At 37.7% G+C, this 27,700-nt stretch overlaps 2 protein-coding genes across 3 annotated transcripts in view; one reads left to right on the forward strand and one right to left on the reverse strand.

Moving 5' to 3' along the window:
* The window catches only part of MAP3K13 (mitogen-activated protein kinase kinase kinase 13), a 125,967-nt gene extending 117,071 nt beyond the window's left edge, over positions 1–8,896 (reverse strand). The window contains exons 1-2 of one of the 2 annotated variants that reach the window (XR_001602246.2): positions 7,339–8,896; positions 352–1,448 (exon numbers count right to left, since the gene is read on the reverse strand). The gene's annotated coding sequence lies outside the window, so the exon portion shown is untranslated. Of the gene's footprint in view, positions 1–351; positions 1,449–7,338 lie in introns of those variants that run through there. The other variant, XM_016200094.2, reaches the window with a different exon arrangement.
* A 5,077-nt stretch (positions 8,897–13,973) lies between these two features.
* Positions 13,974–27,700, forward strand: part of EHHADH (enoyl-CoA hydratase and 3-hydroxyacyl CoA dehydrogenase) — a 32,757-nt gene continuing 19,030 nt past the window's right edge. The window contains exons 1-4 of the mRNA XM_016200095.2: positions 13,974–14,048; positions 18,194–18,297; positions 22,628–22,800; positions 24,901–25,012. Of these exons, the coding sequence (XP_016055581.2) occupies positions 13,975–14,048; positions 18,194–18,297; positions 22,628–22,800; positions 24,901–25,012 (463 nt within the window). The 5' untranslated portion in view covers position 13,974. The remainder of the gene's footprint in view (positions 14,049–18,193; positions 18,298–22,627; positions 22,801–24,900; positions 25,013–27,700) is intronic.

Here is a 27,700-nt window from a genome sequence, read left to right on the forward strand (position 1 = left end):
ATTAGGCCAGAAAAATAAAAATAAACAATTTTTTAAAGAAAAAACTTTTCATATAGTGTTTCTGCTTATATGAGGTTCAACCAACTTTAAACATTATTAACAGTCTGGGTGTCAGAGTAAATGGTATTAGAATGTTAAATAAAAGACCCAGAAGACATTGAGGCTTTCTCTGTACTCTGAAATTTTAAAAAAAGATTTCATTAATTAGACCAAAAGTTCAAACTGATATTAACTGTTAATTCTTTTGGTACAAGCAGTATGAAGTGAAAAGAAACAGACTCCTAGAAATCCAAATGTGAAGAAAGACATTAGATGATACTAAAATGATACTCCTAGAACAGCAACTGCAACTCATAAGAAAAATGAAATTTATTTAATAACCAAGTACAAAACACACACATGCACACACATATACAACTAAAACAATATTGACTCTTACCAGGTGGGATGCCTTGTGAAATATTCTGCTCTGTTCTTTCATTTAAAAAAAAAAAGTAGGTCATAACTTAGTAACAAACTTTGCAAACCACAAATATGTTACAGCACATAACAGTTCTAGAGCATTATCACTGTTAACCTGTCATTTTAGGGAAACTTACAGTCCTCCTCCTTGGACTTAGTCCATAAAAGTACTCTATGTACTCAGAGAAAATAAAAATTGCCATAGCCTTGTTACCATGTATCTGGCCTGGACATGGTACCTTCAATAAGCTTAAATCACCTACCTTCCCAGGCTCCAAAACGGAGGGGATGACTTGCAGCTATGCCTGTACTGCACATTTCATCTAAAAAAGTCCTTTTTATGTATATTACTTCATTTGATCCTCACAACAACCCTGTGAGGTAGGCAGGGAAAATATCAGATTTACTTTACAGATGAAGTTAAGGCTCAGAGTGGGTAAGTGACTTTCCTGGTTATCAAATATCTGGGACGAGGCAGAGAGTACGAACCACCAACTTTTAGGCTGAGGCTCTTTTCTCTACATCACGCAGCCTCAGAGTATAACCTGACCTCAAGTATTTTTAGTACTTCACCCTTCTTTTCTTATTGTTGACTCAAGTGTTTGGACACAACAAGAGGTGTGATTCTAAGCTTATCCTGCCAAGTTTATGCTTCTCTACCCATGAAAACTTATGGCCACAGGATATATATCCTTTTGGGAAGCACTGTTTCCTTGGCTCTAGTCTAAAGGAACAAAAGCAATATGAAAGACCCTAAGGTGAAGGAAATTGGCAAGACCAGAGAAAAGGGTATAAAATGAAATGTATTAATGGATTTTAGTCCCTTTGAGCTTTTACTTTTGTGACAGAGTTCAATGGAGAGCTTTAATGCAGATGAGACTTGAGGCTTCTGAAGAGGATCTGAGTCTTGATGAAGTTACTGAAACTCAAATCTTGCATGCGTAATGGTGGCAGGCCCCAGGGTCTTCAAAAACGTGTACTGGATGCTTTAAAACAAAACAAAACAAAACACACACACAAAAATTCTACTAGCAAGTCTAATAAAACTGTTTAAAGGATTTTGAAAAGCTATAATTCTTTGGCCAGTAATTAATCAGAACACTAGATACCATGCTGAAAGAACAAAAAGAGAAAACCAAAAAGAAATAAAGAAAAAGGAAACAGATTTTAAAAAAAATATAGTGTACAGAATAGCTTAATATGCCCATTGACTTATTTCTTTGATTAATATTCTTCACTTTAAATCGAAACAGAATTTAAAGTTCTTGCCGAACCACCTTGGGCTGTAGTAAGATAAACTGATTTAATGATAATTTCCCGAATCTCTTTCATCACTATCCATGACAACTGATTGTTTTAAAGGGCTTTTAATCTTTGAAAGCACGGCCAAAATATTTGTTGGAAGAGATGGCATAAAATGAAGTTGATTTCATGGGGTAAAGAAATTGAACTGGGAATATTATGGTTTGAAAATACTTAAACAGAGAGGAAAAAGTAACAAAGCCTTAGAATGAAAAAATTCAGACCACTCTGCAGTTTCAAGTGAATTACATATCATAAATCTTACTGACTACTTTTGTGCTATTTCTAACTTGCTTCTTTTTAATTTATGTGCTCCTATAAACCTGACTTTTCCCCCCAAGAAAACATTAAGCTTTAAAAAATTAATAATAAAAATAGCAAGTAATATTTACTGAGTCTGTACTTTGTGTGAGGCACAGTTCTATGCACTTTATATAAGTTCATTTAGTCCTCACAGTGATCCCATGAATTAGATACCACTATTATTCCCAATTTATAGATGAAAAAACTGAGGCACAGAGAAGTTAAGATATTCAGGTAGTTTACCTAGCTAGAATATAGTGGAGTCAGGACTCAAACTCAGAATCTACAAAATTGATTTTAACATAAGAAAATTTACAAGGACTGAGGCTTCCTATAAATCAGCATCATTTCCTGTGACAATCTTTCACTGCATATTTGCTTTAAAAAAATTTTTTTTAACTTGTTAAATATGTCTTTATTGATTTCAGAGAAAGGAAGGGAGAGGGAGAGAGAAACATCAATGATGAGAGTGTCATTGATCTGCTGCCCCCTGCAGGCTGCACGCTGCCTACTGGGGATCCAGCCTGCAACCCAAGCATGTTCCCTGACTGGGAATTGAACCCTGATCTCCTGGATCCTAGGTCAATGCTCAACCACTGAGCCATGCCAGCCAGGCCAGCACTGCATATTTTCTGATTTGAATGTGTAGTGACTAATTTAAGTTTCCCTACAGTAGTAATGTAGACTCAGTTTCAACAGTCACTTCTCAGAAGTGCCATCCTACAGGAATGTCAAAGCAGTTTTCAAATAAAGCATGCCACTAAATATTAACAGTGGCAGAAGATGATGAGTGACATTACTCCTTTTATCTTTTTGGTAATATATATCCTAATATTTCTCTCTCTCTCTCTCTCTCTCTATATATATATACACAGACACACAGACATACAGAAATATGCTAACTTTTGTAAAGTAGACATGGGTTACCTGCACAGTTAAAACACTCAAGGGAGAGTAAGCTTTATGGTAATAATGAAATAATAATAGCTATTATTTATTTATCACCTAATATAGGCAAACCTTGTACATACATTGTCTTTACTCTTCAGTAAATTCCTATTTTCCAGATGAGATTGAAGCTTGGAGTGAATAATAAACTTAATTAACAGAACACCTAGTAGATACTGGAGGCCAGATTCAAACTTGTCTTTCCTACTCTAGAATCCATGCTCTTTCTACCCTAAAATGCAGCCCCTCCAAATGCCAAATATCTGCCTTTTGTTATGGGACATGCTAAAGATATCTTTCTAAAATTTGGTATTCTTCTTAAATAGAAAATACTCAACTTATTTAAGTTCAGTCAAGCTTATCATTTTGAATATCCATTAACATAGAGCTGTTTTCATCTAATCAAATGAGCCCGGGTTACTACAGTCTTAAAATTAGTTAGTCTGCTTTCTGATTTTCTTCTTGCCCTTGCTTGTCAATGAGCCTGCATCTAATAGGAGCGCTTGGCACACTAACAATCTGCTGCTTCTAATACATTGTGGAGTTAGATACCAGTTAAGTAAGATTTGAAAGGGACTTTCATATTAATCTAGTACAATCTCCCACACAATGAGAAATCCCCTCTGCAACATTCCTGATGTTCAAACCCTGCTTAAGCAACCCTACTGACCCTGCTCCACTGTTGACTAGTTCTACACCTTCTCTCAGAATTAATTTGGCCTCAACAGAAACAAATGCACTTCCTAGGAAGTTTCTCCAACTTTTCTAAAATCTTCTATTTCCTGAACAAAATAGTCCCAGTCCCCTCAATCTAGATCATCACAGTTGTTCTTTCATCTAGTCACAAAAATGATTAAACCAATTCTCTTTTCCTTCAAGGTATATCTAACAATGAAACCAATTTTTGGACATTCATGTTTTGTAGGTTAATAGATCTAGTTAACCATCTTGGTCATACACAACTGGAATGTTGGGAAAGACTTACGGACATAGCTCAAATTCAAATTGAACAGCAATAAATTTTTGAGTTCTCCCTTCTTGTCCCTCTCTCCCCAAAATACGACAAAACAGAATCTTAAAAAGACACCCTTAACCATAACACATTGCTAAATTTTAATTTTCTCACTCTCCGGCTTTTGTCTACCTTCCCATCACTTAAATCCTATAATGATCCTAAAGCATACAACATACAACACGAGTGCTCTCAGAGTCATGAAGTTAGCCTATGACAGGCGCAGCTCTGAGGCCTTAAAAATTCTAACTTTTTTTTCCTCTTGGATTAACTGAGTATCTTCCTAGAATTTTTTGTTTCCCAGAAAAAAATTTTAATATTATACATGTAAAATAATTTATATACATGTTTTATATACATAATGTATTATATATCTATGTGCACAGATACACACATGTATCATAGACGTATATATACATGTATCTTCCCCAAATTTATGTTATCTACATGTAAGTTTTATGTTCATATTCGTCTCCTTTCTATGTTATCTTTACCATAGTCACCTTGACTCAGAAAAACACAATCAACCCTTGAATTCAATTCATCGCTACCCATTCTCTTAGCAAGAATAAGGAGTCCTACTCTAGGCATCCTGCCCAATGATTTTCACTTTGTGGCTAGTTGTGATTAAACTCAAGAATCTCAAGAAACAAAGCATCATTTAACAGCAATGGTTATAAACAAAATACTCTGCCAAACTATGTATAAAACGCCTGACAAACCATAACCTGTTCTATTCCATTAATCATGACGCAGCCCCTAGATTAGTGGCCTTCGTTTTGATTTTAACAAGTTACACAATCAGTGGTATCATATGGGTAGCTCATTCTCAAGCAGGTCTCAAATAAAATTCCTGTACTAATTAAACAAATATTACCATATCTTTAAACTTCTTGTATAACTCATTATACTTACCTATTACTATTATTCCAAATTTCCCACAGTGGAAGTGTGGAAAGACAAAGATGGCTAGTGAAGTGAAAGTCACCAGCAATTTTTGCTAAGTCCCAAAGCAAATAATCAGCCAATTCAAAGTACAGTGGCACCTCAGTTTTCGAACATCTCTGCTGACGAACATTTTGGTTTACAAACGTAAACCCAGAGTAAATTCTTTTGGTTTTCGAACACGCCTCAGAAGTCGAACATGCCACATAGCTTATGCTGAGTTCAAGATCCTGAGGCCTAGCTGTGGGCTGTTGATCCCTTGGGTTTCGAACATTTCAGAAGTCACACGGTCTTCTGGAATGGATTATATTTGAAAACCGAGGTACCACTGTAATACCGTCAGTACAGAATAAGACTATCCAGATACATCTAAATTATCTTTCCAGTTTACTGATTTTACTAACAGAGAGAACAAGCCATTCTTTGAAATGCCTTAGGCCATTTCTAAAAATCTAAACAAAGTGAAACAATAACTAAGATTTGTTTAAAGAGCAGAGTCCCTAAATAGCAATTCAAATAAAATAAAGTCCATCCTATTCAGTAAAAATGAGAGGCTCAGAAGAGCCTTGCCAATGCAATACAAACCTAGCTTGCAAACAAAAGTATCAGTCATATCACCTCATGAAATCGGCAACATGCTATAAACTATATAACTATTGAATTAGGCAGCACTAAGCACTTAGTCCATCAAATTCTTATTAACAGTAATAATCTAATGTCAAGGTTAAAAACCTATTGTAAAATCACCAAACTTTACATGCAGCCCTATAAAAAAAACTTAACTCACTTGTGCAAACCCATTCCTCTGACTAATACAAGTAATTATAAGGACAAAAGTCATAAGGAATAGTAACAGGCTCCCCTAATTATGAAATTAGCCTAAAACTTTGTTGTTGGTTTGTCTCTTAGTATTATAAAAAAAAAAATTCATGTTCACAGTAAGAAAAAAAACAAATGTAACCCACCAAAAAGAGTATACAGAAAAATGAGTCTTCTTCCTACTCTAGACCTGTAGTCTCATTCCCCAGGAATACCTATGTTAATCATATATGTGGATACATATCATAATAGTGTATTACATAGATTTAAAGAAATTTTGCATGTATATATAAATGTATGCTTTTAAAAACACACATGAGAATTATACGTACAGTTCTATATTGCTTTTCTCAGTTAACAATGTATCTCACAGAGATTTTTCCATATTTCCACCTACGGATCTGCTTCCTACATTGTATGAAGGCATTTATTTAATCAGACCTTGGTGGAGGATGCTTAGGCTATTTCTAGTTTTTTTTTTTAATTTAAAATATGATGATGAATATCGTTATACACAAATTTTTTGTGTGCAAGTGCAAATATATCCAAAAGATGAATTTCTGGAATTAATGTCTGATTTTAGAATTGAACAATTTCTAAATAAGAAGCCAGTATATCTACAAGGAGATCAAGAAAACCACAAGTTTAATGCTTAGTGATTAAAAGTTGCCAAACATTATCACAAAGTTAGAAGTTAAAGTTTTCAAAATTAACAAACTCCTATTTTACCTAGGAAAGGTAAAAGAGAAAAAAGAGAGAAATTTTACCCCCAGGATAGAAAGATAAAAGGCCTGGAGAATGAATTATCTAAGAGATTTCTGAAAAGAACAACAAAGGAGAAAAAAGAAAAAGAAAATAGCAGTAATAAGACAGGATGATAAAGAAAAAAAGACATTTTGGGGCCTCTTTTCTTGATTCAACCTAAGGCATAAAATTGGCTAGAAGATTTGAGACCTATATTATTATAGAGCCAAAGTTGGATGTAAGATGATTTAAATGATTATTTAAAAAATATATATATATATATCTTTATTGATTTCAGAGAGAGGAAGGGAGAGGGAGAGGGAGAGAGAGAAACATCAATGATGAGAGAGTCCTCATTGACTGGCTGCCTCCTGCACGCCCCCTACTGGTGGTCAAGCCGGCAACCGGGGCATATGCCCTGACCAGGAATCAAACCTCGATCTCCTGGATCATAGGTTGATGCTCAATTGGGGAGCCATGCCAGTGGGGCTAAATGACTATTTTTGATGCCCCACTCCCACAGGGTATCCATAGGTTGACAGGCTCTACCAGACTCTAAAGTGTTGAAAGGAGCTCTCAAAAAGGAAAAAACAAAAGGAAAGAAGGAAGAAGAGTAGTAGTAGTAATAATATATAGGGAAATAGTAATGACTGCTTCATAAACACAGAACACACCTCTTCAGAAGGTCCATATTAAAACATAACTTAAAGAGATTCAGCCTATATTTTTCAATCACAATCCTACAATTTCCTAGTTAATCCAGGGCTATTCTGTCATCTAACATAAAACAGTCAATAACTTACCTTTCCCAAAGTGCTAGGATTTGAATGCCACAATACAAAATGACTCATGTTTTTGTCCATTAATGGTCCGTGGATTTCTTTAAATGAAGTCCATGTTAGAGTCCATGGATGTCAGTGTTCTGCAAAACTGAAAACCTCAAGAATGTCAATGCACACACCTAAGTTACCACTTGGATACCAATTTATTATGAATAATAGTTATAATAGTTACTATTATGAATACAGACATTTAGATGTGCAAAATGAACAGCAGATTGAGGTAGCAAAATTAGACTTTATTTTTAAGACATTAATATTAATGTAAATCTAGAGGATCTCAAAACCTTACTTTATACCATATTTATATGCATTGTAAAAGCTGACACCAAAGCAAGAGCATAAAATGATGGGGGTGATTTGGATACCAACACTTTCCAGACATTACGAAAACAAGTTTGAAAGGCAGGCAAACTTTTTAGATTTAAATGACTGCAATATTTATTTACATGCCTACTTTTTGTTTTTTCCAAACCTATTTTTAAGAACATCTTAGAATTTTTAAATATAAAAATGCTACTAGTTTCTTCTTTGTAAAAAAGAAAAACAAAAACAATTTTTAAAAAAGCCATAAATTCAGATTTTCCTACTCCATTATATCCAATCTAATGATAAGATTCCAGAACCTCCAAGGAGCTATTATCACCTCATGCGACTGCATCTACATAGTGATTCATGCCCAGATCCCATTACACAGCCTGACAACCAAAAACAATCTGGTTATAGTATTTGTTCTTTAGATCTATTCCCACTCTTTATCACATTTAATACATTTTAATCTTCTGGGACTTATTCTTTTGGAGGCTTCCTACAACTGTGTGGAAGAAGTTAACCTTATGTGAAAACACCAGATGAAACCTCTGACTGGATTTTTATAAGTTACTATTTTCATCTTTGTTATGAAATAATTCTCATCTACATCTCAAATATAAGACGTACCCCAATATAAGAAAGAAAACGTTAAGGAAAAGGAAAGTGAGTTCATATTTATGAAAAGAAAGCGCTTAGGACACAAATGAGCAGCTCAGTGCTACACCTGCACCTTATCATTTGATGCCCAACTCCTCCCCGGTATCCTTCACCTAGAAATTCTTTCCAGACAAGTGAACGAACCTGAAAGAAGCCAAACTAATCGCCTTATCTTCTCTACCCACACCAGAGAAAAATATGAAGACACATTTCTAAATTTCAGTAACCACAAAACAATGTCCGGAATGTCTACTACACCGGCACCCTCATAAACCACTGGTCCACAAACTACGCTGGAGTCACTTCTCCATTCGGAGGTGGGGGCACTGACATTCGGCAGAAGGTTCGCCTCTCCACCCCCACCGCCCGCTGAGGCCGAGTTAGCTTCGCGCGCCCCTCAGCTCATATTCGACAGCATCTAAAGAATGCCCGGTAGTGGCAAAGCACTATCCAGGACGAAGAGATGAAAAGACGAAGCCTGTCCCCTGCTAGCATGACAGCACTGGGAGTCCGTGCGGGCGGAAAACGCACTCTAGGTCAGCTCCTCTCAGCGCCCACGCTCCATCTCTCCATCCCCGAGCGCCAGTGCTCCGGGGCCCGCGAGCCCAGCGATGACCGATTCCTCGGAGTCTCAGCCCGTCGGTATTTCCTAGACGACCTGGGCCCTCATGACCTCATGACCCCGTCCCCAAAGTTCCCCGGAGCCCCATCACCCCGCGGAGTCCCACGCCAAGGAGCCTTTCCCTCAGCCACCCCCTAACATGAGCTCCACCTCCCCAGGCACCAGCGTGGGGCCCCGAGCACACTGGGCCACCAATCCTGACTCCCACCCTTGCCCGGGTCCAGGTTCGGCCAGCAGGTTACCTGTCCGGAATCCAGGGTTCGAGGAGGACCGAAGAAGCTCCTCCCCGCCCATCGCGACGCCCTCCACACCCAGGCACCGCCTTCGGGGCGGGACTTCCTGCGCCTCACTTCCGGCCGGTTGCCCCGGGTCCCCGCGCTCCCGCTGAGCATCCAACCCCTCTATTGATGTCATTTCCGACCTGTTCCTGGGCTCCCCGGGATCCGGGCTCTCTCTAGATCTTGTTTACCGGTTCTTTTCCACCTGCTTACCTAATCGCCGGCTGTGTAATTCAACTCGGAGAAGTGCCTTTTTATTTTTCAAACTTCTTTGCCAACTTCTGCAGCTTTCTCTCCTCTAGACACTTGCCTCTGCTCCTTCTATACCTTGAACTCATCACTCCTCCAAACTCGTCAGTCCCCTTCGGAGAAATCACAAGATTGTTCTTGTGATTTTTCTGATTTTTCCGATTCTTCTGCCCATTGGAGCACGGGCTCTGCGGTTGTGCAGCCTAGTTTCCAATCTGCCTGTCAGCTGTAGCTGTGTTACGTAGGCAAGTTACTTAACCTCTCTGTTCCTGTTTCCTCAAGTGTGAAACAGATAATACTACTGTAGAACACTGGGTTGGTGTGTGTATTACTTGAGACATAACACGTGGAAAGCGAAGGCACAATGAAAGCGCTCAATGAGCCTTAGTATTGCAAGCACTCTCTTGTTCCCTGTTGGAACATGTAAATAGTAAGGAAGGCAAGAACCAGTTTTCCTGTAATCCTTTCTATCCTCAGCTTTTACTTAAGTGATTAATTAATGATGCTTGGCACTTTCCCACTCTAAATTATGAGCTTCTCCAGACAAAGGTGGTATCTAAATAGGAACTAACTTCAACCTTAGTTAAAATCACCTGCTTGGTTATTGTGCTAAATACTGGAGGAAAGATGAATAAAACACAGGCCCTGCCCTAAAAAAACATGGAGATACTTAATAAATTATGGACAGAAGAAAGACAATCCAGGAAAAAACAGGGGAACAGCTTAGCTAAGGATTTATCCTTAGAACAACAAAAAATTCAAAGAATGTTAGAACTGAAAAGAACTTTAGAGTTAATCATTTAGCTAACCTATTGATGTTACAAGTAAAGAAAATTAGGTCCAGAGAAGCAACAGACTAAAAGTCATACAATTAGTGGCAGGGCTAGGGCCAGAAGTGGAGTCTGAAAATGCTCACCACCAGTCCCCCACCTCCCAAATCTGTCTCAAGGTGTTAATAAGGTAAAAGCAGATCCACCGTCAAGACCTTCACTCTCAAGTAAACAAAGAGTAGGAAAATCCCAGTCCAGAAGTTGCAAGAGCAGTGTAACTAGCAGATACACAATTCTGATGATCATTTTGTTTAAAATAATATAAATGTAGCCACTTTAAAATGGAGCCAGAGCTACCATCCAGAGGAACTGCCTTGTACATCTTAGGCCTCAACCCTTTGGGATGTTAAAACAGGGCAAACTAACCTTTGGACTGGGCCTAAATCAACATTGCGTCCCAAAGAACTGTTTGCAAACATAACAAGAAATATTTAACAATATTTAAAATATTTAAATATTGCCCTAGCCTGTTTGGCTCAGTGGTTAGAGTGTAGGCCCGCAGACTGAAAGGTCCTGAGTTTGATTCTGGCCAAGGGTATATACCTTGGTTGTAGGCTCTGGTCAGGATGCGTGTGGAGGCAACCAATCGTGTCTCTCTAGACACATGGATGTTTCTCTCTCTCTCTCTCTCTCTCTCTCTCTCTCTCTCTCTCTCTCTCTCTCTCTCTCTCTCTCTCTCTCTCGTCCTTTCCCTGAAAAGCAATGGCAAAAATATCCTCAGGTGAGGATTAAAAAAAATATTTACTATGTTAGCTTTTCTGCACCAACAGAAATGCTATCCTTTTATTGACGTAAATGTTCCCCTTTCCTATTTCATAAATACTTGCCTTTGTCTTCTAATTGAAACATTATTTGGGTTTCTGCCTGAGTCAGTGATTCCCCAAAAGCTATTGTTTTCTATTTCAAATAAATGCTTGTTGACTCTTACTTGAAAGACCTTTTATTTTTAGGTTAACAATTAGAACAACCTGGTGTGGTCACTGCTGGGTTCATTGCACACACAGTAGCCCCCTCTCCCCTGGCAAACTTCTTATATTTACCCAGAAATGAGGGATTAAGTATGAACCCAACCTTCAATTTTAACTCGCCAGACAGGAATAAGTTACTGATCCAAGCAGTTCCTGAAGGTAAACACAAAGATCTGTGAACTGGTAAACCTAAAGGCACTGCCCATGACAAGGTGCAACTTTGTGGGGGAGTTCCTCCTCACCCAAGGATATTTTCCCATTGATTTTTAGAGATAGTGGAAGAGAAGGAGGGAGTGGGGGAGAGAAAGAGATACAGAGAGAGACAGAAAGATACATCGATAGGTTGCCTCCTGCACTCAACCCGGCTGGGACCAGGAATCGGACCCACAACCCTGCAGTGCACAGGCCAATGCTCTAACCACTGAGCAACACAGGCCAGGGAGAAAGACCGTCCTATTAAAGGGAGACTTAATGTATAATAGAAGTAGAATCAGAGAGCTGAAAGTTCTCAGGACTTATTTCAACCAGTGAAGAAAATCAAGGTGACTGGGTCATTTTACGACAGTTGGGTCTTTTTTTAAATTTTAATCCTTACCTGAGGATATGTTTATTGATTTTCAGAGAGAGAGGAAGGGAGAGGGGGACAGAGAGAGAAAGAGAGAGATAAACATAGATGTGAGAGAGAAACATCTATCAGTTGCCTCCTACACACTCTCCAACCGAGGATGTGCCTTGACTGGGAATAGAACCAGCAACCTTTTGGTGTGCAGGATGACACTCTCACCAACTGAGCCACCCAGTTGGGTCTTCATTAGGAATCCTGATGGCTTACCTTCATCATAAGATACTGAATATACATGTGTGTATGTGAGTGTATGTATCTCCAAGGCTCAGCACTTGAGCAAGTCGCTTGAAATTACAGAAATTGTCATTACTGCTAATCTTGGTATAGCGAAGAAATTGTTTATATCCCATCTTTTATTTCAACACTTATGTGAGCAGCTTTTCTCCTCAAATGTCAGCCAACTTCACTGTGGAAGAGTTTACTCACTGCTCATTTCTTCACTGTATTAGTTAGCACAGATTGAAATTCTTTAACAAAAATTTCTTTCTTTTTCCTGTAGCAGTCCATGTTGGTTCCAGTCAGTGGGGCACCTCTCCTCCCCAAAATCACTTGGGAAGTCAGGGTTCTGTGTCTAGCTATATTCTCCCCTGGGGCCTTGTGTCCATTTGTATCCCATAGTGAAAGGGGAAGGAGAGCCTATGAGAGATGTTATCACTCCAGCTGGAAAGCAATATTTTGTGTTTGTTTCAGAAAAACCTGATTGGTTTATCAGAAAGTCATCTCTGATAGCTTCATGCCACTATCAAATAAAGTTACAGCACAATACCCTGGGTCCCAGGGCTAATAGATCACTGATGCAGCGAAAGTCAAGTTTAGGTAGCCATCTCTGTTCTTAGTGTGATTACATATTTGCATGTTCTAGCACAAGATTTCTATATTTTCATTCTTTTTATTTTTTTAGAATTATTTATTGATTGATTTAGAGAGAGAGAGAGGAAGGAAGAGAAAGGGGGAGGCGGGGGTGGGTGGCTTGGGGAGAGAGACAGAGTGAAATATTGATTTGCTGTTCCATTTATTTTTGCATTCACTGGTTGATTCTTGTATGTGCCCTGACCAGGGATCAAGCCCACAACCTTGGCCTATCCAGACTATGCTCTAACCAACTGAGCTACCCGCCCAGGGCCTTATTTTTCTTTTAAGCGTAAACGAACCACTTCTGATCAACTGATCTATATTTGTGAATTGCAACCCGATGACAGCAATAAAAATGACATTTTAACAAGCAAAAGCAGTAGCATGCAAATCATGTGGAAGTACATTAGCCAAGAGCACCAGCACCCAGTTAAGCAGCACTTATTGAGACAAATTGAATGAGAAGACAGTCTGAGAATATGACAACTCATCACAACGATCAAGAGGCTGTCAACAGTTTGTAAGCAGCAGCATGGTAGGGCCTGCTAAATTGGCTGCCACACTTAGATTGGGCCCATCGGAGCCCAGAATAGACTCGGGCAGTTTATTATTTGCACAGACAGCAAAACATGGATCGGCACGGTATCAGCTCCCCCTTGTCCCACAGACTCACACCGAACAGGAGGGGTAGATGAGGCATGACAGGAACCCAGGGGGCGCTGTGATGTTGAGGAGCAAGGCAGGGTCAGCACTTGCAGGAGCCTAGGGTGAGCGCCTCGTAACTTTAAATTTTACGTATGTTTGCCTAAGGGGCAGACTAGGCGGGGTGGGAGGGGGGCGCAAGGCAGAAAGTTCGCTGTTGAACTGAAACTCGGGAGCCAGATGAGAAATGACTTATGTCCGACTCCTCCAAGGGCGCCAGGGGCTTGCAAGCCTCGACTTGCCGGCAATTGCATGCACTTTCCAGCGTCCTCAGTGATGAGAGCCAGCGCCGGGCCAGTGAAGAGAGAGGACGCGCGCCCGCAGAGCCAGGGCCCGGGTGGGGGAAGGGGCGGGGCCGCGACGGGGGCCGGGCGGCGGCGGGGGCGGCGGCGGGGGCGGCGCCGGCCGCGCATTGGCCCAGGGCGCCCCTCCTCGCGGGGTCCGCCGCGCGGGTCAGGGCGCAGACTGCGGCTGGAGGCGGAGGCTGCGCGGGCGCGGAGGGAACATGGCCGAGTACTCGCAGCTGCAGTCCTGCCTGGCGCTGGTTCGCCTCCGAAACCCGCCGTTCAACCCAATCAGGTAACGGGCTCGGGGAGCCTCGCGACGGGGGACCTCAAGGCCGTGCCCTCCTGCCCGCTGGGAAGGCTCGGACTCTCCCCTGCTTTCTGAGAAATAACTGAACGACGTCTTAGGCCAGGGTCTTGCATAGGTTATCTTGGCTAATCTTCGAACAGAATTCCCGTGCCCATTTCCCTGGGAAGGAAACTGAGGCTGAGAGGCAGACCTGGCTACGAAGTAGGCGAGCTGGACTCGAACCCGGGCTGCCTATGCCAACTTCGCGCTGAACCCTCTTGCTTGCAACCTGGACTTGTCGGGCCTACTTTTTACTCCAAAGATCTCAGTGCAAAGCTGGCTGGACCTTGATCCCTGGCTTCCCATCTCCAGCCCAGGCCACCCAGGCAGGGTCTGACTAAAAGCTTTAGGAACCCGACAATGTGGCTTCACATTTTACAGAAATAAACAAAAGTCCCTATTAATGCCAACGCAGCGAGGAAAGGAGAGTTGTGTCCTGGCTCAGGAATGCACAGTAATCACTCCTGATCTGTTTTAAGCTTCCAGGCCTTAGTGCTTCAGCAGAAGATCCATGTGAGCGCAAGTCTGTTCAATAGCATTTTCTGGAAAACTCCTGTGCACTATCCTCTTTTATTCCACCACGAGTACCTGTTTTTGTTAAACTCTCTAACCCAGATTTGTGCAGTGCTGTAAGCATTACTTTTAAAAGTGAGATTCATGCTACTTTTATGAAAATTAATGAAGTCATTATGTAGGTTTGGTTCTTCCATATCTCTGACAAAAGTATAGCGATCGATCAGTCTAGGAAAGAGCCACCCATCCACAGGGAGTAGGATTAGCAGAAATAATCATTTACAATGAATATATAAAGTACTGTAGAGAGAAAGACCTTTGCTTAAAATTCTTCACATACTGTTGGAGCAAAAAGAGACCAAAATGAGGAGACCTGCTAATTTTAATTGAATTTTTATCCTGTCGTCAGATTTTCTTTTACCATTAGTGTTACTATTATATTCTTATTTTAAATATGAGTCATTGTAATTATTAATACAAAAGAGTTGCAGGAATAAAATCACACAAAGATGATGTGTTCACTTACTTGCCATTCTCAGAAAAAGGCAAAATATTCGTTATTTTGGTTTTTACGAAGAAAAACATCAGTAATATGATTACATATCCATTTTGGACTTGTCTGCATTATAATTAGAATTATTAGATATCAGGACTGTCTCGCCCTCTGCTTATAATGGGAAACCATGCCCATCAAGAACTTGAGGGGGAAAGTTCCACAGTCTAATACTCATAACTAGGAATATTTTTTATCACTCTTTTTAATGTTTAATGTATTTAACCCACTGTCACTCACCTTGCAGGAGAAATGTTAGTATCCATCTCATAAAATTTTTGTGAGGTTTTAATGTGCTGGAGATTATAAACTGACATTTAACAGATGTTAGCTATCATTATTTCTATTAATCAGAGGCGTGTTCCAAGCCCCTACCAACAGGCCCTGCTGTTCAGGAGTCATTTCAGCTTCATCAAGGTTTCCCCCACTTGGAAATAAATACTTCCTTGCTTTTTTTTCTATCTGCTTCCGAAGCTCTAGTTTCGGGTAGAGTGTATATCCCAGCATGTTAATCCAGTTTAATAGGTTCTCAGTATTTATTTTTCTGCTTAGTATTTTTCTTACCCTCCTCTTTCCTTCCTTCCTTTTCCCCTTCCTATTTCTAATTTTATGTGGAAAAGTACCTCCTCCTAGCCCACTGAGAGATTCTTATTTGAATATTATTTTGGCTCAAACAAATAGTTTCAACCCTTCTCTGCTAGTTTAGCCAGACATGTTTCCTTCAATTCAGATGAATGCCAACCCACTTTACAAATGTAGGGCACGCCTGATTACTAGGCCTGTCTCCAAGCACAGTGGCTGTTTCACTTAGCAACCTAAGACACACACACACACACACACACACGTACAGTTATACAACTGAAAACAAAGTTTCGTGAAACAAAAACTTATCCTTACTTGTTATATAATTTGGTATATTCTATTTTCTCTTCTCTTCTATTTCTTTGTTTAAAAACATGCTGGCCATAAGCCACAAACTTCATTTGATGATATTCGGTAAAAAAAAAATTGTCACAAAAAAGACCTCCTATAGTCACAGAAGCCAAAAATGTTTTGGTCAGCACTCATGAAATGCAATCTTTACTCTAGACTCCATTTCTCCATACCTGACAATATTAAGGGGAGAAAATAATTTCTTAACCTCTGAGACCTTGACATTGCTACCAGGCTATGGTCCCTTTCACTTGGTTTGACTCTAGCACAGATGTATCTGTTACAGTCATTTTCAGTTTTCTTTCTTTCTGTTTTTCCTATGTTTGATTTTTGCAAAATTAACAAGAACATAAAAGGTTGAGTGAAATGGGAAAAGCCAGCCTCTTAGTGGCGCTGATTAAGCTCATTTTGGGCTAATTTTGCAGCCACTGTTTACCCAGAAGGAAATATGTGCCTTTTGGACTTCTCAGTATTACCTACTGATGGTTCAGAATCTGTTTTTCATTAGCAGATTTGGTTTCTAATGAACAGGCAAGAGGTCTTGTTTGATTTCATCTAGGTTAGATGAGGAAAAGTAATTAGGTGAAAGGGAATTATTTTATCAAGGGCAAGTATCTCCTTTATTGCCTGTTTGCCTGAGGTTGAAACTATAGTTGCTGGTATGAACAATCTGGCTTTTATAGAAGTTTGTTTTTCATTTTGTATTAAGGTTTTTTTTCACCCTGTATGCTAAAGAACAGACATTTTACTCAGAATACTCAGAATTCCACAGCAGAACAGATTAGACTCTGGTTCTATCATTTTTCCTTAAAGCAAGTCCTCACCACTTTTCCTAGGTTCTCCTCTTTCACTGTCCTTGGCACATACTGATCCCCTGCTTCTTGACAAATTCTTTTCTCTTGGTCTTTGTGACTTTGGGCTCCCTTGGTGCTGAATCACTCTGCTGAGCCTCTCCTACTTCTTAAATGAGGGTATTTCCAGAAGATCTACTCTGAGTTCTCTTTTCTTTTCATTTGACTCATTTAATCTTGACTTTAACCATCTTCTCTGTTGATAATTCCCTCATCTACTGAAATTTGGCAAAGTCTACTACATGTCTTTTCTTTCCCAGACCTTGCCTTTACCTCCTAAGTTAGTTAGGATTGGGTTTGGCTGTCAGTGACAGAGAACTCAAAATAGTGGATTAAACAGGAAAAAGTTGATTTCTCTCATAGCAGTGTCCTGGAATGGTACGGCTGCTCCACAATCACCAGGGACCCCAATTCTCTCTGTCTTTTGCTCTGCCATCTTCAATATATGGTTCCACCTCTGGGTCCATAAAGGCTGCTCCTGATCTAACCATCACATATTCATTCCTGCCAGGTGTAGGGAGGAAAGAAAAGAAGTATACCCAGTCTTTTAGGACTGTTCTCAAAAGTTGCATATGCCAAATCTGCTTCTATCCTATTGGTCAGAATTTAACACCTTGGGCTGAACTTACTGCATAGCAGGCTGGAGAATGTAGTCTTTATGTTGGACAGCTGTGCATCCAACTAAAAACCATATGTTTAATACTTTGAAAAAGGTGGGGAGGTTGGGGTATTTTGGGGGGTAACTTCTAGCCCCTGCCACATCTGTTTCTTTTAGAGTATTTCAGTTTTCTTATATTTTGCCAGTATGACAAATTGAAAGTAATTTCTTCCCCCTCTGAACTTTAACATCAAGTTCTTTGTATCTATTACAGCACTTATCTTAGTGTGATATTTTGTTGTGCATATTTTGTTCTCCCTAGGGTGTTACGAACTCCTTGCACTGTATCTAGAAGATGTATAATAGTATTTTTAAATTGATTAGTGACAATTCTAAGTGTTCAAGGTTATAGCAGAATGCAGAAAAATACTGTTTTTAAAAGTTTATTTATTCAACCAGCTCAGTGCTTAATTCACTATATATATATAATTTATTGAACAAATTAGTGAAAGCTTAATGATATGTATCTAGAGTTTTTATCCATTGTGTATGTGTTGAATTTTTTGTTGTTAGGAAAGGAAAAAACTCTGAGATGGTAGAAATTTAATTCTGACTAACGTTTCATATATTTTTTTCCTTTTAGTTTAGCTGTCTTAAATGGAATAAAAGAGGGACTACGGAAAGCTATAACAGACCCTACAGTAAAAGCCATTGTGATTTGTGGAGCAAATGGCAACTTCTCTGCAGGTACCAGTATCTAAACCTCTCCCATTGTCTCTGGAATCCAGCCACAGACTCAGATTGATACTGCATTAGCTCTCCCTGTGGGTAATACCATAGTGTGGGTAATGGATATGGGACACTTGAGTGGGAATGAGAAACTGTGGAGAAAGAGATTTGAATCACAGGAGAGACCCAGAAAAGAGTTTGACCATACTTTCTTTTATATTGGATTTGACCTTTGTAAGATATTTAGTTGTAGACTTGGTAGCTATAACACCTACTAGTATACACCTGCTGGTATATACCTGTGGTGTATATATCTTCACCCTATGTGAATTTGAGCGAATTCCTTTAATCTTCTGAATTTCCATTGTATTTTTTAAAAACTTTATTTTATTTTAATTTTTCCATCACCCTTTAATCCCTCTATGCCCTCTTTTACCTTGAATTTCAATTGTATTTTAGAATCGTATACTTGAAATCTATATAATTGTATTAACCAATGTCATCCCAATAAAAATAATTTAAAAAATCAAAAAATCAGTTTCTCTATTTATAAAGTAGATACAGTAATATCTATCTTGAAGGGTTTTTAGTGAGATTAAATGAGAATATATCTGAAAGCCTCTAATGCAGAGCCTATATGCAGAAGATATTTAATAAATATTATTTTTTATTTCACAGTCTTAAAATGGAGTTTATTTTTCTTCTGATAATCATCTATTTTGGTGACTATGCTACTTTTTATTGGGTTATTCTTGAAGATGCAAAAATATTGATAAAAAAACATGACAAAAGTATCTGAAATGGTGATTCAGTGATATTTGTGACACCTCTTTTCTTTTCCCAAATGAATATATTATACCCTTTGACAAAATCATATGGATATGAGGGCCTACATAATCTTACTGGAGTCAGAGGAATTTAATATATGTTAATGATAGCCTGATAGAAATATATATTGGAGTAATGACAATAAATAAATATAAATCTGGTAATCATTATAATAATTATCATTTATTTTGCTTGCTGTGTACTAGTACTATGTAGGTTATTTATTTATTAATAATGAAAATAGTTGTATTTTTACATTTATTATATTTTAATCTTCAATAAATCTTATAATACCTATTTACGGATGAGAAGGCTGAACCTGAGAGAGTTTAAAATAATATGACAAACATAAACTAGCTATTAAATGGTTAATTCAACTGTTTGAAAACTTAAGGTTGGGATCCCAAGATGGTGACTTTGAGACATGGAGAAAGGAATCAGAATTATGGAGAACTTGATATTTCTTTGTCAGTTGAGATATAAGAGAGAGAATGTAGTTAGAGTACAATGTAGGCAGAAAAATTATTCTCCTAGAAAAGCATTAGGAATTATCAGATTTGACTTAGTGTATTTATATAGAACAATGCACCCAACAATTGCAAAATAATACATTTTTCTCAAATCTTCAACATTTACAAAAATTGACCAGCTATTGGACCACGAAAGCTTGTCTCAATAAATTTCATTTAGAATATGTTCTCTGACAACAATGCAATTAAACTAAAACTCAATAACAAATATATAACTGGAAATTGTCATGTATTTAGAAATGAAATAGATCTCTCTGTATCAAAGCAGAAATCATAATAGAATTTAGAAAATATTTTGAACTGAATGATAATGAAAACAGAACATCTATAATTTGATAAATGCAGCTAAAGCAAAACTTATCATAAATTTTTTAGCCTTATATAATTCAGGAAAGAAAAAAGAATGAAATACAATGAGCTAAACGTCTGTATCAAGGAACTAACAAACAAGCAGTAAAGTAGGTCCAAATGAAGTAGAAGGAAGGAAATAATAAAGAGAAATTAATGAGATAGCAAACAAATGTGAACCAAAGGTAAACAATGTCAAAAGTTAGTTCTTTGAAAGACTAATAAAATTGATGAACCTCTGGAGAAATTGATCAAGGAAAAAAGAAGATAGCAAAACAATATATATAAGAAATGACCAAAGTGTTAAAACTGCAGATACTGTGTAGCCTTTAGCAAAGTTAACGATTATGTATGAACAAGTAGAAGACTATATAGCCCACCAAAATTGACTAACAAAGAAATAGAAAACCCAAATAGTTCTATAACCATTAAAAAATTGAATCAGCAATAAAAAAAATCTCACAAAGCAAATTCCAGTCCCAGATGACTTCATTGGCAAGTTTTAACTGAAAAGTCAAGGAAAATTATTCTAATTTTACACAAATATTTTAGAGTAATAAAAGGAGGAACACTTCCTGTATTAATTTTTTAAAAATATATCTTTTATTGATTTCAGAGAGAGGAAGGGAGAGAGAGAGATAGAAACATCAATGATGAAGAGAGTCGTCATTGATCGGCTGCCTCCTGCACGCCCCCAATCAGGAATCGATACGCAACTAGGGCATGTGCCCTGACCGGGAATTGAACTTCGATCGCCTGGATCCTAGGTCAGTGCTCTGGACCACTGAGCCATGCCCAGCCGGGATAAAATACCATTTTTTAAAACCTACAGCAAACCTAAAACAAAATGGTAGCTTGAAATCTTTCCTTATGAGAAAGGAACAAGACAAAGCTGGCTGCTATCACCATTTGTATTTGACATTGTTTTCTAGGCCCTGGCAAGCCAGGTAAGACTAGAAAAAGAAATAGAACGTATAAGGATTGGAAAGGAAGAAACAAACTTCATTATCCAGAAGATATGATAGTGATTATAGAAAAATTAAAGATAATCTATCAGAAAATTATTAGGATTAATAAGAGAATTTAGCAATTTTTCTGGGTTTAAAATAAATATCCAAAAAAATTAAGTGCATTTCTATATGCCAGAGACAGTTAAAAACTGAAATCACCGTACTCTTGTCATGCCTTGATTTCTGTACAATTGGGGTAATAATAATACTAACCTTGTGCTGCAAGTAGAAGAAAGTAGTGGAACATTTAAGAATGTGTGGTGTGGTCAAATTGCCTGAGTTCAAATCCTCATTTTACTATTTACTAGTCATATGTCTGAACCAGTCACTTAACATCTCAAAGCCTTAACTTCCTTACCTGTATAATGGGGACTGTTATACTACTTAATGTAGGTGTTAAGAAAATTACATGAGATAATTTAGCACTATGACTGATGTATTTATTCAGTAAATGTTAATTGCTATTATTACATGAAAAATAACTTTAATTTAAAGTTATAGGAATGATAGACCTAAGATTCAGATTGAAATTCACCTTGTTTCTCTAGAACCAAAGGAATCTAAATTAATAATAATAATAATAAAAGAATAGACTAGAGTGTAAAATATGATAGGTTAATGAAAAGAAGCTTGATCCCTGAATTGATGTTAGATGAGGAGCAGATAGAAAAAAGAGACAAATAGGTTGAACATGAAATAATTACTTTAACTTTTTAACTTGTACCCAGCTTAAATGTTTTCAAAGATTACATAATGTTATAGGGAAAGAATTCACTATGTATACTGTTATGTGGGGGGGAAAAAGGAAAATATAAAAAATGATTTTACAGAATGCTCTCAATATTGCTAAATATATATATTATAGTCAACTTTCGGTTAATTCTCACATCAGTCATTTATAGTATTGATACAAAGGTTTAATAACTTGCTCAAAGTCCCAAAGCTATTTGTATATATGCATTGGGAAAAAAATAAGAATTCACCAAATATTAACATTGTTATTTCTGTGTGTTGATATTTTGGGTAATCTTTAGGTTCTTTATAATTTTGTGTATTTTTCAAATTTTCCCTAATGCATATGTTATTTTTATAATTAGAAAAAGCAATAAATATTGTTACTGTTATTAATCACAAAAAATATATAAAAAAAAAACGTAATTCTAAGCTGGTTGATTAACATATAACTCACAAATATGTATGCATTTTACCCTGAGATTTTTCTATTGTAAGAACTCATGCCCCTAACAAAGATATGACTTGAAATTGCTGTGAATAGGATTGGTGAGCAGTATCATTCAAAAAATGGAAGGGGATGACTCAGTCTGAGAATAATGGTCATTATAGGAGAATCTCTATTCCCTTTCTCTGAGCTTTTAAATTTTTCTAAAGGTAGAATTGCTGCCTTGCATATGGAAAGAGAGATTTTAGAAGATTACAGGATTCCTAATAAAGATTTGAGGATTTTCTTTTATATCAATCTACATTTTCTAGGCTATTTTTGTTTTTTTACTGTGTCTCCACCCAAAGGATGAAGTGTTTCATGGGTCCAAAGAGGTCTGAGATGCCTTAAGAATTGTTATGTAACAAAGCCCGTCTTTCTCAACTCTCTTTTCCTTGTCTTTATGTCCTTAGGTGCTGATATCCGTGGCTTCAGCGGTCCCTTTAGTTCTAGGTTGACTTTAGGAGATTTAGTAGATGAAATGCAGAGAAGCAAGAAGCCCCTGGTGGCAGCTATCCAAGGCATTGCTTTAGGAGGTGGACTAGAGTTGGCCCTGGGCTGTCACTATAGGATTGCCCATGTAGAGGTAACTTAATTTTAATAATATACAAAAAAATTGCTTCCATATAGTTCTGTTACCCACCCCTTTTATGCTGTTAGTGTTACAAGTTATATCATATATTGTGTGCCCATCAACATAGATTTATAATTATCACTTTATGTAGTGGTCTTTTAAATCAGATAAGAAAAAAGAGGAATTATAAACAAAAAATTATATTAATACTATACTGTCTTTTATACTTACCTGGGCAGTTACCCTTTACCATTGTTCTTTATTCTTTCTTGTGAATTTCAGTTACTGTCTAGTGTCCTATCATTTCAGCCTGAAGTATTTCTTGTAGGGTAGATCTGTTAGCAACAAATTCAGTTTTTGTTTATCTGGGAATGTCTTAATTTGCCTTCATTTTCAAAGGCTGGTTTTGCTGGATATAGAATTCTTGTTTTATAGCTTTTTTTCTCCTTTCAGTACTTTGAATATGTCATCCCATTGCCCTTTAGCCTCCATGGTTTCTAATGAGAAATTTGCTGTTAATCTTATTGTGAATATTCTTTTCATAATATTATTTTAAATGGCTATATAAAATTTTCCATCATATAGATATACTATAATTTATTTAACCATTTACCTATGTTGTTTTAATTTTTATAAAAGCTTTCAAATAAAGACATATTCTAAGTACTCCTTTTTCTTTGTTTCTCTTACCATGACCTTGTGCACACTGAGTGCAGATCTAATTTATGAGCAATAATATATACATTAGGGAATGGGGATGAACAGTGGTGGAAAAAAATGGTGACTGGCTATTAGGAAACCCTTGTGTGAGAGAGGCTCAAATATTCCAGGTATTTTGGAGCTATTAGCATCACAATCTGGGTAAATTGCAGCCTGTATTTAAACACCCTTCTCCCATCTTTGCACCTGTAAAATGACTAACAGAGTTTTGTCCACTTTTAAATGGCTAGGAGGGGCATATGGTAAGGGACTGAAGCCCATCCTCTTGTCTGGATTGAGGTTGCTGACTTTCTTCTTCTTTTTCTATAACAGATTTATTGAGCTATAACTCATATACTATATAACTCACTCATTTAAAGTGTACAATGCAATGACATATTAGTATATCCACAGAGTTGTGCAACCATTACCACAGTTTATTTTAGAGCATGTCATTACTATAAAAAGAAACTTCATACCCTTAGGAGTAATCCTCCATCTTCCCTCGTATGGATATGACACCTTTTGTTTATTTATTCATCAGTTGATAAGTTGATGGACACTTGGGTTGTTCCTTAATGAGCAGTGACACTATAAAAATTTGTGTACAAGTTTTTATGTGAGCATGTTTTTATATCTCTTGGGTATATTCCCAGGAGTAGAATTGCTGGGTCACATGGTACCTCTGTGTTTAAGCTTTGAGGAACTGGCAAATTGTTTTCCAAAGTGGCTGCACTATTTTCCATTCTCACTAGCAATGTATGAGGGTTTGCATTCTCCACATCCTCTCTCACACTCGTTATTGTCTGTCTTTTTTACCATAGCCATCCTAGGGGATGTGAAGTGGTATCTTGTGGCTTTGATTTGTGTTTCCCTGATGGCTTATGATATTGATCTTCTTTTCAAATGTTTGTTGACCATTTGTATCTCTTCTTTGGAGAATGTCTATTCAGATCCTTTGCCCATTTTTAATTGGGTTATTTTTCTTTTTATTACTGAGTTGTAAAACTTCTTTATATATTCTAGATATACAATGTTCTCAATATAAAAATTTTCTCTCCCATTCTGTGGGTATCTTTTTACTTTCTTGGCTGATTGAATCTTTCAGGATTCCATAAAGCTGTTTCTGGAGACTATTGTTTTTGTTGACTGAGACAGATCATAACAGAGTCAGGAAAAAAAGTGTGTAAGATGCTAAGGATGTGTTTCAATGTGAGACGTAGGGACAGCACAGCTGCTTTTATGCTGTTAATTAAGTTAAATGAGAGGGTATGCAATAATTCACCTTGTGGAATCTCTTGCTGAATTCTATGAAACAGTGTTTTTGAGAGTTTGGGAAATCCAGGGGAATGCTCACCTTTGCTCTGTATGTTATCTCATTCTAACGACCTTAATGCCTTTAAACTTTGATAGGCTCAAGTTGGCTTCCCAGAAGTCAATTTAGGACTTCTTCCTGGTGCGAGAGGATCCCAGCTTCTCCCCAGGCTCATTGGAGTTCCTGCTGCACTTGATTTAATTACATCAGGTCAGTAAAAACCCTGCTAGCAGTTGTCTAGATCGATGTGAGGAACTGGACTAGGATTTAGAAAAATCCTGGCTTGACCATTCCATACCTATGTGATCTTATAAGGATACTTTAACTGTCAGTGTTCTCATCTGTAAAATGGAAAGAGTACCTTTTCCTGAGAGCTTCTCAAATGTTACCATGAAGATCAAATAAATGTGAGTGTCTTCTAAATGAAAGTGTATACAAAGTGTTAATCACATTAAGGGTTTTATTATAGTTCAAGTGTTTACTCATAGACACTGGTGTTCACATAGTAGGGTATATTATATTTCTATCTGATTTACAAACTGTAATATAAACCAGAATTTTCAAGGAAAGATTTCAAGTTTTAGCATGGAAAGGACTGAATTTTTCATTTCCCAAGTAATAAGATAGTAGTTACAAATAGAAGTTGTTCTTGTTTAACAGGGAATGTGAACAGTGCAACACTGGAAAACATTTAGACCCTAAATTTACCAAATACCATAAGACACATAAAGATATTTTTAGTTGAGATAAGGTTAGAAGAATGAATATATACAACTGTTTACTCTAAATGGGTATAAATAATTATGAGACCTTGGGTCAGTCACTTTACCTTTTTGTGCTTTAGTTTTCTTATAAATGTGGATAATAATAGTACCTGTCATCTACTTACCCAGTGTGGTGAAGATAAGTTAATGCATACAACATGCTTAGAACAGTCCTAGACATGGTAATAACTTTATATGTTTCAGCTATATATTATTATTCTCTTATCTGTCTTAGTTAAAAGAATTGAGTAAAAATAAGATGAGGATCTTGGTAAAAGACTATGTCATGAAGAAGGGGCAATAAAAAGAGCATGTGTTTTAGAATCAAAGACCTGAATTCGAATACCACTTCTACCACATTTAAACAATATGCCTTGTGCAAGTTAATTTTTATTCATTCATCCAGCAACTGTTATCAGTCTTTTCTCATATGCTAGACCTTGTTCTAGGCATTGGGCCTATCACAGTGACCCAAACCAACAAAAATTCCTGCCTTCATGGAGATTATATGGAGGAAACAACAATGACAGTCATCAAATTGTCATATTTCATCAATTCAAAACCACAGTTTTCTCTACATCTTTGAAATCAGGATGCCTCTTACATTCATTGTGAATTGTGGCTTAATCAGCAGTGACTTTTCTTTCCTAGTTTCTGTGGGTCAGGAATTTGGGACCAATTTAGTTGGGTTCTAGCTCAGGATTCCTTATGAGGTTGCAGTCAAAACATCAACTGGGGCTATAGTTATCTGAAAACTCACTTGACTAGGGCTAAAGGATATGCTTCCAACGTGACTCAGACACATGGATGGCTAGTTGGTGCTGATTGTTGGCAGGAGGCTTCATTTCCTCTCCACATGGACCTCTCCATGGAGTTGAGTAAGTGTCTTTACCACATGGACCCTGACTTCCTCTAGAGTTATCCAAGAGAGAGCAAGGTGAAAGCTCTAATGTCCTTTATGTCCTAGGTCTGGAGTCCCATGCCATTGTTTCTGAACTATCCTATTAATTATACTGTTCTTCCCTATTCAACATGGGAAGGGACTTAAATACCAAGAGGCCAGCACCCTGGGGTCACTTTGGAGACCAGCTACCACAACTGTATACTCAGACATATGCACACCTATTATATAGGTAATATATATACTAGGCTAGATAGGGATAAGTACTAAAGAGAAAACATAAAGCAGAAATGGGGAATATAAAATGTTAATGATGGGAGTGATAATTTAGGTAGGGTAGCTAAGAAAGGCTTTCCTACAAAATAGCATCTGAGTAAAGAGCTGAAGAAGGAGAGGAAACTTATTGTGCTAATATCTGGAGGAAGATATTCACATGGACAAAAAAGCAAATGCAAAGCCTTGAGGCAGGGCCATGCTTGGAAGGTTCAAAGAAAAGCAAGAAGATCAATGTAGGTGGATTGAAGTAAGTAGTAGGGAAGAGTAAGGGAGAATGAAGTTACATCACATAGGATCATGAAGATTACAGAAAGAACTCGGGCTTTTCTTTTAAATGAGGTGGAAAGCCATTGGAGTGTTTTGAGCAGGGGAGTAACATGCTCTCACTTACGTTTTTAAAAGATCACTCTGGCTGTTGAAAATATATTGATTAGAGGTAAGGGCAGAAATAGGAAGACTGGTTAGAAGGCTGCTATAATAACCCAAGGGAGAGATGATGGGAGCTTGGATCTTAGTAATAGCAATGTACATGGTGAGACACGTCAACTTTTGGATGTATTCTGATGATAGAACCAACAGGATTTCATGACAGATCAGATGTGAGAAAAAGAGGAGAGTCAAGGGTGGTTGTAATGCCTGAGAAGTTGGAAGGACGGTGCCATGACTGAGATGGGGATTTCTGCTGGTAGAGCAGGTGCTAGGGAGGAATCACAGTGTTTAGCTTTGGATGTGTTAGGTTTGAGAGCCTGTTAGACATCCAAGTGGAGATGTCAAGTAAACAGGTGGATAGACTGGCCTGGAGTTTAGGAGAGAGGTCTTCTGAACTCTCAGCCTTCATTTTCTCATCAGTAAAACAAAGTGATTCTAAGGAATAATGAAATTACATGACATGCTTCTGTCACATAAGATTTTTATAAATGGTAAGTGTGGGGAGCACAATAATGAACCCCCAAAGGT

This window comes from Miniopterus natalensis, chromosome 6 (genome assembly GCF_054644295.1).
Source record: "Miniopterus natalensis isolate mMinNat1 chromosome 6, mMinNat1.hap1, whole genome shotgun sequence".
In the NCBI taxonomy this organism is placed as follows: Eukaryota; Metazoa; Chordata; class Mammalia; order Chiroptera; family Miniopteridae; genus Miniopterus; species Miniopterus natalensis.